The 20,121-nt window shown below is 39.6% G+C and overlaps 1 protein-coding gene across 21 annotated transcripts in view; it reads left to right on the forward strand.

Moving 5' to 3' along the window:
- The window catches only part of ITPR2 (inositol 1,4,5-trisphosphate receptor type 2), a 245,188-nt gene that overhangs the window by 101,307 nt on the left and 123,760 nt on the right, over positions 1–20,121 (forward strand). For all 21 annotated transcript variants that reach the window (XR_010362601.1, XM_064420759.1, XM_064420745.1 and 18 more), the window contains 8 exons: positions 3,065–3,154; positions 3,322–3,447; positions 4,508–4,630; positions 6,140–6,340; positions 9,701–9,952; positions 11,395–11,520; positions 16,420–16,548; positions 17,127–17,247. Coding sequence is in view for 20 of the 21 variants with exons in the window: in XM_064420759.1 (XP_064276829.1) it covers positions 3,065–3,154; positions 3,322–3,447; positions 4,508–4,630; positions 6,140–6,340; positions 9,701–9,952; positions 11,395–11,520; positions 16,420–16,548; positions 17,127–17,247 (1,168 nt within the window). In the remaining variant the exon portion in view is untranslated. The remainder of the gene's footprint in view (positions 1–3,064; positions 3,155–3,321; positions 3,448–4,507; positions 4,631–6,139; positions 6,341–9,700; positions 9,953–11,394; positions 11,521–16,419; positions 16,549–17,126; positions 17,248–20,121) is intronic.

A 20,121-nucleotide genomic window follows, 5' to 3' on the forward strand; every position in this document is an offset into this window, starting at 1 on the left:
TGTCCATCTTTTTTTTCCCCTGCTAAATTCTTCTTTAACAGTGAGGAGGTGTTTTTACCTGGCAAAAAAGTAGCATTAGGTAGTCAGTACTCTCTTTGAGGTCTTAAATCAGATGTAGGAGGTATGATGTTGGGCATAACCTGCAATGTGTGAAGCAGGTGGCTAGCTTTAAGCAGACAAAAATCCCATGAGATCCATGCTTCCTTGGAATGGATACTGGGTATTCAGAGCTGGATGAACCTCTATGTCTTTAGGGAATATGCCTCATGTGTTTATTTTTTTCCAAACAACATTAAAGTGCGCACAAGGACTTAAATGACATTCCAGAAAACTCTTACGTTAAACCCAAGTTTCTGTTGTTACATGAAGCCTGTTGAAAGATGTACATAAATGTTTAAAAATATCTTTTTTTTTTTGTCTGAGTCTTCCTAGGTAATTATTTTTCACCTTACTGTCATAACTTGTGGGCCTTTTTCTCTTTTTTTTTAAGTCATATGACTCCAGAATAGGATTTGTAGAAAAAAAGCCTCGCTCTTATAAAAGTATCCAGAGTTCTCCACAGGAAAAATGGCAAATCTTGCATCCATGCAGGACTGTCTGGATAGAGACTGTAGATCAGAGTTGGAAAGAGTACTTGGAGCTATGTCAGACATAGATGAGACATCAACAGGCTTAGGAAGAAATACTGAAATTGAGCTCGCATAAGAGCCATGCTTGAGAAGGTGAAATCAGATAAAGCCTGCTCACTTGGTTCTCTCTAGGAAGGGTGTTTTGGGTCTGTGTAGATACCACAGACCATGGAAAGTATGATTTTTATTGTTTTGTCCCTGGAGGATGCTTTGGTAGTGTAGCACCAGAAACACAACTCTGAGTAAGAGAAGCAGGCTCAGTGAAAGAACTTTAAGGTGAAACTGGAATAGAGTGCAGTGGAATTATGGACTTCCTCATCTTTTCCACCTGCTGAGAAAGTTCAGTGAGATTTCAAGTGGTCTAAACTTTCAGCATCTATATGCACCTAGTGTTCCCTTACTTCCTATCTTTTCTGGTCTGTGGCACCTTGCTTTGGTTTTGGGAATGTTTGAACAAACATCACATAAAAGTTGAGGTTGTGAACTGGAAATTCTGTGTGTGTCCCTCATTCCCCTGGTGGAGCCTGTGGAGAGCAAAACTGTGCCCTGACACTGTAAGGCACTGACATGTGCCTTGCACTGCTGTCCTGCTGGGATCAGGCAGACTGCTGAGACTGGATGCTGGAATCTGAGTCTCCACTGGCAGCTAGCAAAAAAGGATCTAAGACTGATGCAGAGTGTTATTCCAGGAATTCTGTGGGTAGAGGGAGTAGTCTCTTTCAGAAAATATTATTTCCTTAAGGTGGGATACTCAAGTGAGAACCTTTCTCCCTGAGATCTCTATGCCAGCCTGTCCCCTGTGGAAAAGTGTGACAGGGAATGTCTATCATGGGGCATAATGAGGCCAGATCTGCAACTGAGTGTCTTTGATATCCCAGTGGTATGATTATCTCTTGGTAACTACATCCCTGGCATATTCTTATGGGTTCAATAAATAATTGTTTATTTTGTTAAAATAAAGGATAGATTCAGCAGTTTAGTGCTGATCAGCACTTCCAGATAAGACATACAGTTCACATGGATTATCAAACTACTTTGATGAAGGAAGAATGCTGAAAAAACTAACAGGTAAATTAATCTTGGTTAACCCACAATTCCAGAATGGAGGAGGGTGGTTAATTATAGCAAAAAGCCTGAAACATCTCCCAAAGCATTGATTCAAACAGGTAGAGAGATGGCAGCCTGCATACTAACAAACCTAACCAAATAAAATCCACTGTTGTTACACAGATCAGCACTGAACAGCAGTGCTGACACTCTTATAAACAGCTTCCATGGCCAAGTGGTGCAGCTGTTCTTACCTCACTGGAAATTAGGACCAGATGGGATTTATAGAACTCCTGAACTTCATCATCAGAGATGATGAAGAAAGTTCAGAGAGAGGTTTCAGGACATATAAACATTCAGCTTGGCATACATATGTTTGTTTTAGTGTATTTCTCTTTTCTAAAACAGTAGGAAGTTTGAGGATACAATGAAACTCAGAAGTGCCCCTGTTTCTTCTTTTTTTTTTAAATGCTGTTATACTGGTTTACATCCTTGTGGTCATACTGTGAGTCAGTCTCAAGATCTGATAGATTTTTTTGTTCATGCTTTATAGCATCAGCATCTAAAGTCCAATATTTCAATTTATTTTTGTTTCCTGTTAAGAAAGGCTTACCACAACTGACAGCAGATAAACCCCCAACACTGCCAGTATTCTTAGTGTTCATGTTCTCCCATGTTTTGATTGAGAGATAGGCATGGAAATATGTGTGGGTGTTGGCAGTTCCTTGCTTGATTTCTCTTATTTATCATACCCAGCTGGGGCTTTCCTGGTGCCAGGGCCCAGAGCATCATGACTTGATGGTGCAGTTTAACATATGGTTCCTATTTGTTTTTAAATCTTTTCCTCTATCATCCAGAGATACAGGCAGAAGCATCCCCTTTGTGGGAGGAACATCCTTAATTTCCACATGCTGCTTGTTCCTGTTGAGAACTCCAACCTGCTCAACTGCAGAGGTTGTCTTAAGCTCTTTCTCCAGATTTTTAGTGTTCACACATAGATTTTGTAATCTTTCCAGCTGCAAATACAGATTTTTGGAACATTTGGTCACTACTGAAATACACTTTTGCTACATCTCCTCACAGTATTTAAATTCCTTGGACTTCCATAGTCTGTGATTTAGGGACATACTCCTTCAGAATAATCAGAAACCTGAAGACATAGAGTAATTGCCTCAAATTACACTGGACATTTGAATCAGAGGAAGAACTTGAATGTAAATCTTGTCACTCACTGGATAAAGAATAAATGATTCTTTCTTTATTATCTGTGTTATGTTAATGCCTTATGAGCTGCTGTAATACTTTGTCACTTGCTGCTATTAAATACAATTAATTCACGTTGAGGAAATGGCAATAAATTTCCACTTGTCATGTGTTCTTTATTACAGGAATCAAACATTTTGAGCCCAATACAGGATGGGACCAAAAAACCCCAGATAGACAGCATTAAAAGCAATAACTACAATATTGTTAAAGAGGTTAGTTTATCTGCCAAGAAACTTGCTTGACATACTTGTATGATTAGCAGATTTAGTAATGAAATAAAGTGTCTTTGTTTGGTTTTGTGTGACATGACTGGTTTCTTTGCTTGGTTGCATGCTTATTTATGTGTTTGTTTTTTTGGTTTTTTTTTAATAATTTATAGATTTTGATTCGACTCAGCAAACTTTGTGTTCAGAATAAAAAATGTCGGAATCAACAGCAGCGATTACTGAAAAATATGGGTGCCCACCTGGTGGTCTTGGACCTTCTGCAGATCCCCTATGAAAAGGTTATTTTCCTAATTTTAGTGGTAGAGAACACAAACTCAAGGAAGGGAAAAGCCTTGGCAGACCCAAGAATCAATGGGCTGTGGTACAAACATGAACTGATGATGTCATTTTCTGCCTTCAGAATAGTGAGTTTGGGCTCAGTTTCAATACAGCTGCCTGCACAGTTCTATTTAAAATTTAATATTTACTGCCTTGGGTACCTAGATGTCACAGTGCTGTCATTCCTGTACCCATTCCTGAAGTAGGCAAACCTTAGGACCAAAAGATTTACAGATCAAATCTGAAATAACTTCTTTGTTTTTATGGTGGACATCTCTAACCTAGTTCCATGTGCTGTTTTTTTTTTTTTTTTTCCACAAGATACAGTTATTTGGTGTTGATTTGGTGGAATTAAGCATACAAATTAATGAACTAGATAGGCTTTGAAAGAGCACATCATTCTAGATCTTCTAAGAATCACTGAGAGGTGGTAAAACCTTTGCTGGGCTATGTTTTCCTGCATGTTATATTACGGACACTGGGTTCAGCTGTTGTCAGTAAAATAGTGCTTGTCCATGCAGGTGGTTCATCAAATCATACTTAGGATACTACATGAGAGGACTATAAAATAGGCATGAAACTAGAGATATATTTGTGTGGGAGTATGTGTATGCACACATGCACACATACATCTGTTTCTGTATGTAGCGATAGAAAACCCAATGTTTGCCAAAGCTTAAAAGTAATGCAGAGTGACATTTGTGGTTTGTTTTGCCTTTTTTTCTTTTTAATCAAGCACCTTAGCACTTTTTAAAACTAGGAAATTATAGCCACACAAGAAGAAATCTTACTTTGATTTTATGGTTCTGCCTATGATTCACTATGGCTTCATTCAGAGTAACATACAGCTGCTAATGGACTCCAAAGGAAACTGCATTAGTTACTTTTGCCAGAGGGAGAATTCCTGCCCTATGAAGGCTCAGGAGAATTGGTTTATTCTTGGCTGAATTGATGTTGTGTAGTTTTAACAAGTATGTTTAGGTATAACCAGCTAATTTTGTTTGTCCTTACTTCCTGCAGAGTGATGAAAAGATGAATGAAGTTATGAATCTAGCCCACGCTTTTCTTCAGAATTTCTGTCGAGGAAATCCTCAGAATCAAGTTCTCCTCCACAAAAATCTCAACTTGTTCTTAACTCCAGGGGTAAGTATTTCACTTGAAATAGAATATGATAATTGGAATTAAATTTGGGTTTGCTGAAACATCCCAGTGCTACATAAATAATTTCACTAAATTATGCCTCCCCTCCGCTCTCCTCTCTCATTTCCCTTAGTGTTGCTTTTTATGTCATTTGCTTTAATGTTGCCATTTTAAAAGTGGAAAACCAAATCCAAGGAACCTGTGGGGTTTACTGGAAGAATCTGTGCATATGTGTCACATCCTTGTCTTGAACTTGACTCTGATTTTATTCATCCTGACTCACTGATGGACTGTAAAGTCAAGGTAGAAGATACCATGACTACTGTCATAAACCTTGTGTAACAACAGAATCGGATTCATACATGTTTGTTGATGATGTTCCCATTTGATTCAACTAATCTAAAGTTTGATCTTCTATTAAATCATTGTCTTTACAATATACCTTTTTATCACAATTCCTTTGTATATATTTGTGTGTGTGTTTACAGACATATTCATATAGAATGACAGCTGCTCAGTGGATCTACTGAGCAAAACATTATTTTATTAGAAGGAATTGTGAGTATGAGGATTACAGGCCCTGGCCTGTGCACTTTAAGAACATTTGTTCCATTGTTTTTTATTTATGCTCTTTTGTGATATTAGTGAGCAGCTCTGAGCTGACCACAGTGGGAACCAGAGCCTGGATTCCATCACATCCAATGCTGACACTTAACTTGGGTGCAGTGTGGAACCAGCTTGCACTTTTATTTCTCTTCTTTTGAAGCTGATTTCCTGACCATCCATCCATCCCAGTTATTGTGCTTTTTGTACATATTATGAAACAAACTTGATGTGGATAGTTTAGTGTCAGACGACACTAAACAAACATGTATACTTTAGGAGCACACCTGACCCTCAGGAGCCTTTAGTCCAAGGGACCAACCTAGAACAAAAACCCCAAGAATGCAGAAAGCCTGGATGCTGTGTCCTCAGCAGAATATCTTCTTGCTCCAGATTTGTTCCTCTTATTCCATACTGTTCACAGATACACAGCCCTAGGCTCCTTTTGGAGTTAATGTGGAAAGAGACATTATCTTTGAGACCATCAGGCTGCACGTGCAGGGATTTGACTGCTGGAAGTGCCTCCTCTTTGAGCCCCAGAGACACCCAGAGCAGCTCATCATCTCATCTGGTGGCATCATTGCAAAGTTTGATGGTCAATAGGGCCAGGGTGGTCTCAGGTGTCTCATATTCTGAAGCCCCTGCAGAGTGCTTTAGCAGTGTAGTGTGTATGTGTTTGTGTGTTCACCTTCTACATGGACATAGGTTTGGTTTATGCCCACTTCAGGACTGTTTGTACTTATAGGGAAGTGTGTAGAAATCCCCTCAAAACTGGAAGCTGGGCTCTGAGATAATTGAAAAGGATTTCTCCAGTTTCCCTTTACCAGTGAGCCTTCCTCTACTCGAGAATCCTGTGCCGCTCTCAAAGTAGATCTGCTGTGCTCATGAGGCTGTTTTTGATCTGTTCAGCTCCTGGAAGCCGAGACCATGAGGCACATCTTCATGAATAATTACCTTTTGTGCAACGAGATCAGTGAGATGGTGGTGCAGCACTTTGTGCACTGCATCGAGACCCATGGCCGGCACGTGGAGTACCTGCGATTCCTGCAGACCATAGTGAAAGCAGATGGCAAATATGTGAAAAAGTGCCAGGACATGGTAATGACAGAGGTAAGCAAAGACTTCACATGTTTATCACTTGAGTATTTTAAGGCTGTTTTTCATGCTCTTGATACCAATGAGATATAATGGCATCATTGCTTTAGTATTTTAAGTGGTATCACAAATAATGAATATTTTAGCAGACATTTTCGGGAGTTTGATCTAATTTTGTAAGGCCATCTGTATAACTACTAGAAAGAAAACATGAGTGTTAGCATGGTGATACAGAGATGTCTATTTGTAGATGATGTAGCATGGAAATCTCAGAGTTACATAAACCTTCATTTTCCTGTAATGTAATTTAGGATCACTTTTACCCACTGTTATGACATGGGTTTGTCATACAAGAGGCTCTTACCTCTATGGATTTGTCTAAATAGTGTTGTAGACTTTTTTTTTTAACATGTAGAAATTCTAAATCCTAGTTTCTGCTCTTTTTTTGGTTTTATTTCAGAGCATTTCTGTGAGGGTCAGTAGAGCTCCTTTAGCTTTAACTAACCAGTAAATTCAACCAAGTGGTTTGTGGAAAAATCCTTATGCCAATAAATTTCCTAGGAAAATACCTAATTGACTTTCTCTGCAATTAGGATTTGATATATTGTGAGCATGATAAATGAAGTCTTCAACTTGCAGACACTTCTACATTTAACTCTAATTATGTTAACAGTTCCTTGAGATTTGTAAATGGGTAAAGTTGAATATGGTGAAAAGTTATGATCGGACTAGAGTCCAAGGAACATTTTTATTTGCTTTACAAAGTGCTTTTTTTTTGCTTGGTTTGTTTTTTTTAAAAGGCATCTTCACAAAGAAATCAGAGGTGAGCTTTAGTTTTTTGTGGTATGAACAAAATGAAATCCCATTGAAATTTTATTCCACAGAAACAAGAGGGAGAATTTCTAATTAAGAAAATAAAGCTCCTGGCTATATGGATAACCTTTCATGAAATTCACATCAACCTGTTCAATTTGACTGAAGTATTTTAACATGCAATATCAATTACAAGCCTTTGATTTACATAATTCAAACACTTGTGCCTTTGTGGTTTCAGATTTTTCTGCTTCCACTGAAGGCTCTTGTAGAGGTTTTTTTAATCATCAAACAAAATTTTCAGATTTTCTCAGTTTCAATATATTTTGGTATTGACTTGTAGCAGCACAAAGTTAAACTGTCATATTACATTTTCAAGTTGACTCCATGATGAAAGTAGAAATGAACTTGGATATAGCATTCACATCATAAGTCCTGCAGGAATTTTCTGGGGGGAGGGAGCAACCCTATTTCGATGAAATAGGATAAGATAATGATCTGTTTTTCTAAAAGTAGGAAATTAGAGATAAGTAATCATGATTTCTTAGAAAAGGATGCTAATTGTGAAATTTGAATGGCACTTGAATAGCAATCCACTCTAAAGGGAACAAATGGTTGGAACTTGCCACCGAGTCGCAACACTTTCTCTGCAGACAGCTGAGATGTACTTTGTGACCTTAAACAAGTGCTGTAGCTTGTTCCTGTGCCTCCAGATGGGGCACATAAACAATTTACCACAAGACAAGATATAATATGACTGTACAGCTTGTCTCAGCTCCTCCTGCGTTTTCTTTCACCCACAGGAAATATATTGTAGCTTATTCCTATTTACTGGGAGTGAGGGATAATCCTCATATTTACATGTTCTAGAAAATGCATGCAGATGAAGGAGCACCATAGCAAGTGAATGCTGTCATAAAATCCATTGGACATCCCCAATCTGTCTGATTCCCTTGTTCTCATCTCCTTGGTCTCCATGTCTGCAATGATGTTTACCAACATTAAAGGGCACTTTTTCTCATTACAAGCAGGCTTTGAGTTCCTGGAAGAACCCTGCCTGTCAATGCAAACACTATTACAAAAGGGAAAGCAGAATTTACTTTGGGCCAGATGAATGTGGCAGCACAGTTTTCTATTACCTGTAGTATTCTGGAGTAATATTTTGCACAGTATCAACAGCTGCTCTAATACTGGACAGCCTTCATTATATTACCATAGAATTCTAAACTTGCTGAAAATACACTTTAATGGCAGAAAATGCTACTAGGTTGTTTTGTCCTAAGCTCTCATTCTTTTAAATTATTTTTTTCTGTACTGTGGATTGTTCAGAAAATGTCTGAAAAGTCGTGGGTATAGAAATACTGTAGAAACCCAAAGATAAATGAGAAATAGGAATTGCAGGAGAGACTGAATTCACAATTCACTCCAGCCAAATGTCAAAGTAAAAATAAGCAAGAAACAGGGAAACCACAAACAGAAATGCTGTGAATTGAAAATTTGAAGTGTTGAAACCTTGGAAAGTGTAATGAAATGTTTCTTGACTTTTCATTCTGGGAGACTAATTTTAATTCCTGTTCTTGCTGCTTTTCCATTTCTCAGCAGCTCTAGCAACCTTTATGACTACCCTTGAGTTGAGTAAGCTGGGATTTCATGTCACATATGGACTGGAATAGGTCAAGTGCCTAATTCACAAAATAAGTGTGATTTTTGAGCTGCCAGTGTGTGTTCTAGGAGGGGCTTGTGGGAGCTTATTTCATCCAAATTGAGAGTGGATTGTGCTTCAAAGGACAGTGATGGAGAGAGGATTCCAAATAGGGTTAGGGAAAAGCTCTTCAGTGAGATGTGCTGAGATGGGGCTGCTGGCATCCAGTGCTGCTCTGGATCCTCTTGAGATGAGCAGAGCACTTGTAGCAGAATCAAACATTTATCACACACACCAGTTTTCTGCTAAATGAAAGTGCTGACATGACACTGAAAAAGTCATTACCCACCTGCACATTTGCACAGAGTGGGAAGAATCTCCTTTTGTTTCCAGTACTGAGCAAGGGTGGGGTAAAGGTGCGTTCAATTCCAGGTGAGCCACAGGCTTTTTGTGTGAGGCAGTGTGGAAGATTTAATCTCAATGCACCTCAAGTGCTCATCTATGAAGCAGGGATAATAATGCATCCTGGCCTTCTAGCAGGAGGTGAGGATAATTAATTAACTTCACACAAACATTGAAATGGTAGGAATAATAAAGATGGTATGCTGTCTTAGGTAAAGACAGAGTTACACAGAAATTAAACCTCAAATTCACCTTGCGTTAGTGCATTCCTTGATGAGTTATTCCAGATTTGCACATACATTGATAAGAGCAGAAGTTTGCCTTGGGTATTGTTTTGACATGTTCATTTGGCAAACTGCATCAGAGTAAATTTGGTTTCATTTTTGGGTTTTAGCTAGAGATAAAAGAAGAAATTAAGAAAATCATAGAATCGTTTAGGTTGGAAAAGACCTTTAAAATCATTGAGTCCAAAATTATTGCAGTGCAGGGTGCTCAGAACCTTGTGCTCTCTTTCTCAGCTGATAAATGGTGGTGAAGATGTGCTGATATTCTACAATGACAGGGCATCCTTCCCAGTGCTGCTCCAGATGATGTGTTCTGAGCGAGACCGAGCCGACGAAAGCGGGCCCTTGGCCTATCACATCACTCTGGTGGAGCTGCTGGCTGCCTGCACCGAGGGCAAGAATGTGTACACAGAGATCAAGTGCAATTCACTGCTGCCCCTGGATGATATTGTGAGGGTAGTGACCCATGATGACTGCATTCCTGAGGTACAATTCATGGCAGGAGGAAGCAGACATAGCATTTTTAGAAAGCAGACAAAGTTTTGTTGTTATAATGCATTGACAAGTTGAATATTTGCATAGGGAGTGGGCTGGAAATGGGTGGTGCTTCTTAAGGTGAAAAAGTGAGAAAGGATAGACAGTATTTATTCCACAGAACATTCCTTGTCCTTAATGCATTGTTTGTCAGCTTTTCAGACACCTTATTTTGGGTTTGTCCAGCCACTGTCAGAGTTTGAAGCACTCATAACTTCTGGCTGAAACTGTGAAGACCCAGCTGAATGCTGGATTAAGCCAATGTTTTGCCATTACCTGAATTTCTTGGAAATGATAGATAAAATTCTGTCCATGCTGAAGTCAGTGGGAATTTGGTGAAGTCTCATTTTATTAAACTCAATTGCAGTCCAGTAAATATTTTTATTCACTGCAGATGAAGGCACAATTCTGCATGTGTCAAGCTAAAGTAGGACTGTGATATTACCTGGTGGAAAAATGGGGTTCTAAGCAACAGAACTGGGGCCTGCAGGAGTTAAAACTCCCCCTGTACCATGAAAATTGCCCTTGTGATCAAATTATCTTATTCCTAAAAAGAAATATGTTTGCTTTGCCCAAAAGTTCTGCTTAACATTAATTTCAACAGATGGTAATTAGAAAAAAAATCCCAAACGAATGAAACCTAAAGGTCTGATCTGAGTTTTCTCTTCACTGTATTAAACATATGGAACTATCTCATCTCCCTTGACCATGATAAGAAATTTTCAGTCCAATTGCATATGTTTTTATTTAATCTATACATTTTTGGGCACTGGGTATCCATTTTTATGCTGTGCACATGCAGACTTGTCATGCCAGAGAGGAGCCCTGGCATGTCCTCTTCCTAAGCCTTGTGCTGCCATTGCTGCAGTCCCAGTGTGCCACAACCTTTCTCTGCCATTTAGATCCCAGATGCAAGTGCTGCATTAGGATTGTGGAAATACAGGGGCTTCAGTCCCAGCTCTGCAAAAGACTTTTTATTTTATATTTGGCAAGCCTGGTCACAAGGCTTCAACCTACCACAGTTAACTGGCAAGTGCAGAGTGTCCTGCATTCTGACAGCCTCTGGCTTTGGAGCCAGGCCTTGCTGGTCTTAATATCAGTTAAATACCAGAATCATTACTGGTTTGTCTTGTGGCGGTTTTGTCATTAGAATAAGGATGTTTGCAAAACCTTTTCATTTTTCTTCCTGTGGTCTTTCAGTAAACACATTAAGGCATGTGTTGCCCAGCTTCTCCCTAAATATTCAGAATAAAACATGTGCATTATTATGGTTATGAATGTTTGTTAGTACTGGAAGGTTCATCTTTTTCGTTCAGTATTTTTGCAGATAGAAAACATGTTAATTGTTTTTAATGTTCCATTTCATAGTGATTGTGTTTTCACTGTTCCTGCAGGTGAAAATTGCCTATGTTAATTTTGTTAACCACTGTTACGTGGACACTGAAGTGGAAATGAAAGAAATCTATGCCAGTAACCATATCTGGAAACTTTTTGAGAACTTCCTTGTTGATATGGCAAGGGTAAGCTTCACCAGGTGTTAAATATTACAGAATGGTTATGGGTGACAACTGAACTGGCAGTTACAGGGGTTTTTTGTGAACTTTTATTTTGTTAACTATTTTTATTCAAAGTCAACAATAGGATAAGTGTGGTTAGTTGGTTTGTTTAACAAACAGTTATTTCTATGATATTTATAATCTTTTAATCTGCTAATTACTAGTAGCCTTCTATTTCTAAAAGGGCATCTTGTGTCTTACAAAGAAATAAATTGGGGGTGTGTACATGGTTGAGAGCCTGTATACATCTTTGGAAATTTGTATTACATGTCATTATGGTGGTGACTAAAAGAACCCCACATCTGTAATCTCTTCCTTTATTCTGTTGTTATAGTGAGGATCAGGGATCAAGATCTTCTCTGGCTTGTGTTCCTTCTTTAGTCTCTGTTTTTGTCTTTCATTCTCCTGTCACTCCATTCTCACTGTGCAATGTGAAAGGCATGTGTAGAGCTGTGGTCCCTCAGAATACTAATTCAAATATAAATTACAGCTGCAAGTAGACAGGGCACAGTCAGTACCACAGGCCTGCCATTCCTGTGGTCCGCAGTGAGCCTCATGGTGTCAGTACTTGTTGAATTAAGTTTTAAGTTACAAGTTGAATTACGCTTTGTTCCCAGGGATTTTGAAGGCAAAGAACAAGAGCAATCTTATGACTTCCACAGAGATTAAATACAGTAGTAGAGCCATGAGGGGAAGCTAGTGTGATGTAATGATTATAGCCTACACTACACATCCTTTTCTAGGAGGTTAATGCTTCTTGTAATTATAAATAATTACAATATTAATGACAAACAATGGTGTTGCTCTTTTTGCTCAAGAAGTAGAACCATGGCTTTTTGGGTTTTTCCCAGTCCATGGTCCATTACATTTTTTAATACTTAAGTTCTCACTCCTTGCGTTCTTCGTTTCATTGAAATTAAGAGAAAAGGTGAAAGAATCCCAATTGGTCCTGCAGCAGACAATGACCCCAAAGTAATAGTGTGCCACAAAATAATTCCTGTGACACCTATTAGGAGAAAATACAATTAATTTTGCCTAAAACAAGAAGGAATGCAAAGAGTTATGCTGTACAATAGTTACTGGGACCTGTTCATTTTTTCTGTGAAACAGAAACCTTATATATCGTTGGGTTTTGGTTTTGGTTTTTTTTTTTTGTTTTGTGTTGTTGGGTTTTTTTGGGTTTTTTGGTGTTTTTTTTTTTTTTTTTTGTGGGTGTGTGTGTTTTGGTTTGGTTTTGGGTTTGTTTTGTTGTATTTTTTTTAACCTTTTTATTTTTCCCTGTGAGCAGGTTGAGGCAGGGATGTTTGTGCTCTCTGTTTTTTGGTGGTAGCCATTTTCAGCAGTAATTAGTCCTCTACAAACCCTGTTTTCCTGCTGCTTTGTCTCTGTGGTTGTGTTACATAGTGAAAGCCCTCCTGAACAAAAACAACCTGGGTTGAAAATTAAGATGAGAAACATCCTTGGAGGAGTGTTCTGTCTTTTAACCTTACTGGTTTTATCTCAAGAAGTATTTTCTTCTATTTAATTCATTTCTTGGTTGCTCTTTCCTGACGTGACCTGACCCTGACTTTCCAGACTATCCCTCCTCCCTAGCCCTTGAACATGGTTAATTTTCTGTGCCCCTGGGCTAGAAGCAGACAAGTAGAAAGAGGGCTCTGTCCAGTTTCCTCTCATGGGCCTGGAGACAAACTGCACTGTGCTAAATGCTGGGGGCTTTTTCTGATGCTGGTGACCACGGAGCTTTTTTTCACACACCTCTCTCCTGAGAGAAATTAGACCCCAGGTCTTCAGAGGTGAAGAGGGGAAATGCTGCAATTTGTGTGTGGCTGCTGTTGGCAAAATGCAGGTTTATTCTGCTCTCCTGCAAGCGTGTCAGAAGTGCTCTGGCCTGTCCTGCTCTTCAGCCATGGATAGCTGTATTTTCCAGGTTATGGAGTGTATTTGTTCAGATGTGCTGCTCTGGGGCCCCAACAGAGCCCAAGTGTTATAAATACATCAGCGTTCTGTAGCTATCAGATCAGTTAGAATGCTGTCAGCATAATGAAAGATGTTATAATAGCTTTCAAAGCATTTAGAAAAAGAGCCCTTTGATCCTCTGTGTTCCAGTGAGCTAAAAGGGATGCTTTTGCATGGGGGAAGGGGAAATGCTTTTCTTTTAGCTGCTACAAATGCCTGTCAGTGGGTGAGTTTGTGAGCTTTGAGTCTGTTATTGGAGAGCACCAAGCTGAAAGATGGAGAGTGTTATCCACAGGTTGGATTCCTTCTGTTTAAGATATATTATTAAAAAAAAAAAACTGATTTTTAAAATCTGTTTCTGGATTGAGGAAGGAAATACTTACTCCCCAGCTGTCATTTTCCTTTCAACAACATGATACATTGCAAAGCAGCCACGAGGCAGATCTGTGTATAAACTGGGTTTGCAAAAAGCTGTTGTGCTTTTAAAAACACCCTGCTTCTACAGCTTCTGCCAACCTACTTTTTGCCGGGTGTGACTTTCCGCCTTGTGCTGAGCAAAGTGGGTGCTGCTGTAGGAAAGGCTTCCCTTTCCTGCATGTGGCCAGCCTGTGTAAGTCAGCAGCTGTAGTCTAAGCAGGATTAAAGACAAGAGCCGAGGATCTGACAGCTGTAAAGTCATCCTGGCTTTCTCTGCAGAGTTTTTGAAGTATTATTCATGTGAGTTTTGGTCCTAAAGCCTCTTAAGGGGTTTTTAAACACTGCTTTCTCAATCTTCATCTCTGTTTCATGCATTTCAGGTTTTTGTTTTTTTCTTCAATGGAGGAAGATCTTTTAGTCCCCAAAGGGCAGAGAGATAAGAACAAATGAGAAGATTTCCAAATTCCTTCTGTGGTGGGAATTTTTCAGGTGTTTGAACAGAGTGGCATTCCCACATATGGCTCTGCCTTTCAGGCAGCTGAAGGGGAAAGCTTAAAAGTGTTCTGGAATTTAGTTTTGGTGATTTCTGCATTCACTGTGCTAGCACTGCACAGCTCCCTGTCTTCCTATTGGGACTGCAAGTGCTGAGCTCAGAGCTACTGGTTCCAGCCAAAATTGGTATGCAGATTAATTAAAAGCAAAAGAACTTACCGAGATTTTTAGTTCTATGATATCTTTTTATTTTAAAAAATTTAAACAAATTTTGATTATTAACTGAATCATTTACCTTCTGAAGGATTGGGGGTGGTGTCACACTTTTCCCAAAACAGAAGGGTTGATAAGTTTGCTGTTTCATTTTAGCCTCTCTTGCTTCTCTGACCAGAATCTTTCCTTGGATGAAAAAAATGCACTCTCTGGAGGCATGACTGATTTATCTGATACATTTTAGATAAGCAGACAAGCAAGCTCCTCAAGATGCCTCATTTGTCTAGGTCTGAAGTTATCTTTGGTTATTGCTACTGCATGACAATGGTTGTGTACTGGACCCAAGGTTCTTCGGTGCTCCCCTGAGCTCTAGCATCCCCTAAACACAAGTGCTTTTGGATGTCATCTCAGCAGACTTCCTTAAAACATTCCTGGTGAAATTGCTGTCTTGTAGTGACAGTGGCAGTGTGTAATTGGAAAGAATCTTTGCCCTGTGTGAGATTCAGGTGATGTGGATTATCTCTCTGCTTCTGTCACCAACTTTTCCCTGTGACCTTAAGCAATTCAGTCAGCTTCTCTAGACTCCCCATCCCTGAAGAGATGTAATGGTAAGTGTGTGCCACTCAGGTTTGGGGTTATGTATTAAATGCACGGATGGCAATGACTCCTATCCCTGGAATTTTTGTATGCAAAATAAGTTCTGCTTTTGCATAGATTCCCTAGAACAATGTAGTCATCTCTGGTGTGCACAGGTGAAAGAGAAAACAACTCTGACTTCATTTCTTGTTAAACATGACTACAGCTGCTTATTTAAAGGCTGTTTAAGAGGTAGTATGACTACAATCTGTACTACTTACTTGTCCAGTCTTGCCTTTCTCACCGTTTTTGGCTCTCTGTAGACTCCTTTCATTACTGTGTACACTGACACATGCAAAGTCAACATGACTCTGTATAGATGTTCAAAAGTGTTGAAGAGAAATAAAGGAAATACTGAAGGATGTAATTCATATCAGTAATTTTTCCCTCTTTCTTTAAGTGTGACATCTTTATGCAACAACAAACTTTAAGTCTTGTACCAAAGGGAGTCTTCAGGAACCTTTTGTACGAATCTTCCCACTTCCTCCCACCATTCAATCATCCTTCTGTGCTCCAGAGCTGTCCTGGTATCATCCATTCCCTTCTTTCATTGTTTTAGCTTGGCTTCTGTATTTTCCCCATGTGGCTTCCCAACAAAATGCTGCCTCTCTTCCAGTACCATCCTAAAGCCTGTTGGTATTGAGTGTGTTGTTTCCCTTCCTTCCCTCCCTTTAAACATTTTTCTTGCAAATGAGCTTCACCTTTTCCACCCAGTTGTGGTAATTAATTGTTGAGAGAAGTTAAATGTTGTATAAAATCTTTCTAACCTGAGTTGTTTGTCTCATGTGTCTCTGAAGCATCTTCCAACCTGCCCTGCAATGGGAGGAAAGGTCCCTTTTCTTCTTGAATCTGTCTAAATGTCTAAGTGGCATGCAGTGTGCTTATTTAGGGAGATCTTTCCTTCATGGTGTGGGAAAGAAGAGGCAGTCAGCTGGAAAAAACTAGTTCAGAAGAGAAGGGTGGACCTCCAAGAAGAAAGATAAGCTATAATAAATCCAGCTTCAACTCTAACATAGTTGTCTCTGATAGATACCATATAAAAATATTTTGTTTTTACTTTAAGAAGAAATATTAGTAATAAATACAAAATAATGAAGCTTGCTTATTGGGAAGAACTAAATCTCATTGTCTCCTCCTCCTTCCCTGCAGGTTTGTAACACAACCACGGATCGTAAACACGCAGACACGTCTCTGGAGAAATATGTCACTGAGCCTGTCATGAGCATTGTGAGTGGCTTCTTCAATTCACCATTTTCAGATAACAGCACCAGCCTCCAGGTAAGAAGAGACACAGACAAATCAGTTATTCAGATGTTTAATGAGATACCTTCTGCTATCTGCATAGGAATGCTGTCTCTTTTAATCTTCCTTTTATTTCTCTGTCCCCTCTTATGCCACTGACTACCAGCTTAATCCCTCTTTCAAACACTTAATTCTTCATTTTAGTCACTTGCATCTTGAGCTAGTAGACAGCTCAATGTGGTCAGAGTTAGTTTGGCTCTTGTGAATTCATTGGAGGGGATATCCTTGCAGAAAAATCTTTGTGTAAGGGAGATGCTGTGTCCTGTGAGAGAAGAGACATACGCCTGAGAATGGGAAAAACTCCTCTGTCCTTATGGTGTGTACTGTGTTTCCTTGATATCAGTAGCAATCTAAGGAAAAATTGCATGATTTGGCCTTTTTAGAGGTGCAGCATTGATTTCTGCTCCTGCCAGACCTAAAGACCAAAGAGAATTTAATGGAGACATATCTAGAGTCTACAAGCTAAAACCCCCTTGGTTTACATTGTATCAAACCCTAGGGCAGCTGTGAGGAGATCCTTGATGGTAAAATTCTGTGTTTGTTTTTGTTTTCAGACACACCAGCCTGTTTTTATTCAGCTGCTGCAGTCTGCTTTTAGAATTTACAACTGTACCTGGCCAAACCCAACACAGAAAGCCTCAGTGGAGTCCTGCATCAAGACTTTGGCTGAAGTGGGTAGGTGCCAGGTTTTACTTTTCTTGTTTAAAGATCAGACTTGAAGTTTATCAGGTTTTTATTTGACTCTACCATCCTGAAGTTGTATTGTTGAGATCGGCGGAAGAAATGTGGCGCTCAATATGAGTGATCAGCAAATCTCGGAACTTTATTGATAGGCACACACATTTATATTGGTGTTAATGAGGCTAATACATATTGGAAAAGGAGAGCTCATTACTGGCTAGTTACTTATCAGCTAACTACGCCTACCTTAGCATTCTTGTGGCTACTATGTTGCAGCTGTTCTGATCTTTTCTTCATATTTCTAACTAAGGATCCTCTCCCCCATCCTGATGTTGCACCAAGGGCACAGTGCCCTTGCCTGATATAGACACTAACTGCTGGCTCCTATACCTGTCTCCTTCTTCCTTAACTAACGGTATTATGTCAGTGTGACCTTTGTCAGCTAGGTAACTGTCCACAAAATCCTCCACATTGTATCAGTAGTGATTTCAGAAATCCCACTTTCTGAGGTTAAATTGTTTCTTCTTTTATAACCCATTCAAACCTGCCCCATCAGAAAGGGTTGTTAAGGTGAAACTGGTAGGGCACAGGGATGAGCTTGCTAAGTGAGTGCTGATTGAGCTTTCAGCCACCAATTTTAATTTGATGGTTGAAACTCTTGATGATTTTAACTTTTTAATATCAAGCAAGTTACGATATTAAATCACAACATAAGCATCCCTGTTAAAATAAATTTTTTAAAACTTCTTATCCTATATTAAAAAAAAAAAAAAATTCTTCACCAGAACATAGCTAAGACTGGCAAAAGTTAATTAAGTTACATTTCTGTAAATATGGTTTTAAAGTCTTCTGCCATGACAGAATAAAGGATTATTCAATGTAGTTTCAAAAAGTCAGTGGTGCTGGTTGCTTGTAGAATAAGTTTCTGCTTAGTGTGAATGAAACCTGAGTAGAGGTAGAGATACATGGAAACTGGCTAAATTCTATTGCTGATATATTTATTAAAAAGTATTAATAAATAATGACAAAACAATATGAGAGGGTCCCAGAGCCACCTGCAGCACAGCAACAATCAACTCTAAATTTAGACTTTTGGAATAGCTTTACAGAAGTATCATTTAACATTTTAGCCAAAACATCTCATTAACTTTCTATGTCAATGTGAATAACCAGTTACCTAAAAGTTTAGCAACCTTCAGTTGTTTTATTTGCTGTGCAAATGATTTAATTAGGGATCCATCTGGCAAATGAACTTTGGAAGTTGAAGACATTTTATTTCCTTTATGCTATAACTACTACTAGTCTCACATAAAGCTCCATCTCTACAAATTCTTGTTTGTGTGTTTAACACTTATCCCCTTGTTCTTCTCTGGCATTTTTGGAAACAGTCATCAATAAATTTCTTCCTTTGGGAGTCTGGGGAAAGGGGGAGAAATAAGGCAGGTGAGAGTAGGTTTGAGACCAATCATGCCCTCTGTGTGCTTGTAGACAGCTCAATGTCTTCATTCCTGTAGAGATGCATCTAAAATCAAATTCTGGCTCAGAGAGGTCGTTGTGTTATCTCATCAAGATGATGCTGTTTGGAGGCATCTGAGTATGGGTTTATTTTCCATTTGGCTACGTGCCCGCAGCACACAGCTAATTCTAGCATGAAAAATTCCCAGCAAATTCCAGCGATGCAGAGCTCTGCTGATTGCTGGATGAGTCAGGCCAGGATCTCACTGGGCTCTCTCTTCTCCCAAGGAGCATGTGCTAGGACAAGAAAAAAAGGCTTCAGGTTGCACTAGGGCAGGTTTAGGTTGGATGCTAGGAAAAATTTCTTGATGGAAAGGGTTGTCAAGCACTGGAACAGGCTGCCCTGGAAAGTGGCTGAGTCATCATACCCTGGAGGTACTTAAAAGACATGTAGATGTGGCACTTAAAAACTTGGTGTAGTGGTGGACGTGGCACTGTTAGGTTACTGCTTGGACTCTGTCTTGAAGGTCTTTTCTAACCTAAATTATTCTATGGTTCTGCCCTGTTGAGACAGCCAAGCTGAGCTTGTCCCACAGCAGCTTGAGAGGGAAACCACAAGTCACCCTAAGGGGATGGCAGATCCAGCTTCATCTCACGTGTGCCAGCACATGAAAGGGGCTGATGGGCTTTGGTGGGCAGTCCTCTGTGTGCCTCTTGTTTCTGGGGGCTCCAGGAATGGCTGATGTCTGGAGTTTGCTTCAGATATGTGACTTTGTATCCTATTTGTGGAACTCAGTTTCTACCTCCACTAGAGTCCTTTCTTTCATTTTGTTTTCTTTTTTCTGGAGATGGTTTAGAGTTTGTTTGTTTGTTGGGGTTTTTTTTAAGTAAGCTCTTGTGCTATCCTATGGGTCCTGGCTCCTTCTTGCTTCTCTGGCTTTCCACCCATGGGCCCCCAGCCATGCCTTGGGTACTTTGAGGTGTGGCAGAGCGGAGCTGAGCTGCTGGTGAAGGGCATCACTCCATGTCTTCCTCTGGGATTTCCCTGCAGCAGAAGCAGGAATTGCCAGTCTGGGAACCCCTGGAATGCCATGGGCTGGCAGCCTCAGAGCAGCTCCCTGAAAGCACACAGCATTGCTGATTTCCTTGCCCATATCCTAACAACTGTTCAGGGATTCATCACTAATAGCAATATCCAGCATGGTAAAATTGTGTCGTGTCAGACAATTGCCATGTTTTTATTGAGTGTTTTATTTTGACAGTGCAGAATAGAAGAGGTGAGGGGGATTTCCCCAAAGAGCAAGGTAGTGGGAGAATAAGTGGAAGCAGAGTTTTTGATAAACACCCCTGTGCAAAATTTGCCTGGCCAGCAGAGATTTTAACTGCGGATGATACTCAGTGTTCTTAGGAACG

This window comes from Passer domesticus, chromosome 5 (genome assembly GCF_036417665.1).
Source record: "Passer domesticus isolate bPasDom1 chromosome 5, bPasDom1.hap1, whole genome shotgun sequence".
NCBI lineage: Eukaryota > Metazoa > Chordata > Aves > Passeriformes > Passeridae > Passer > Passer domesticus.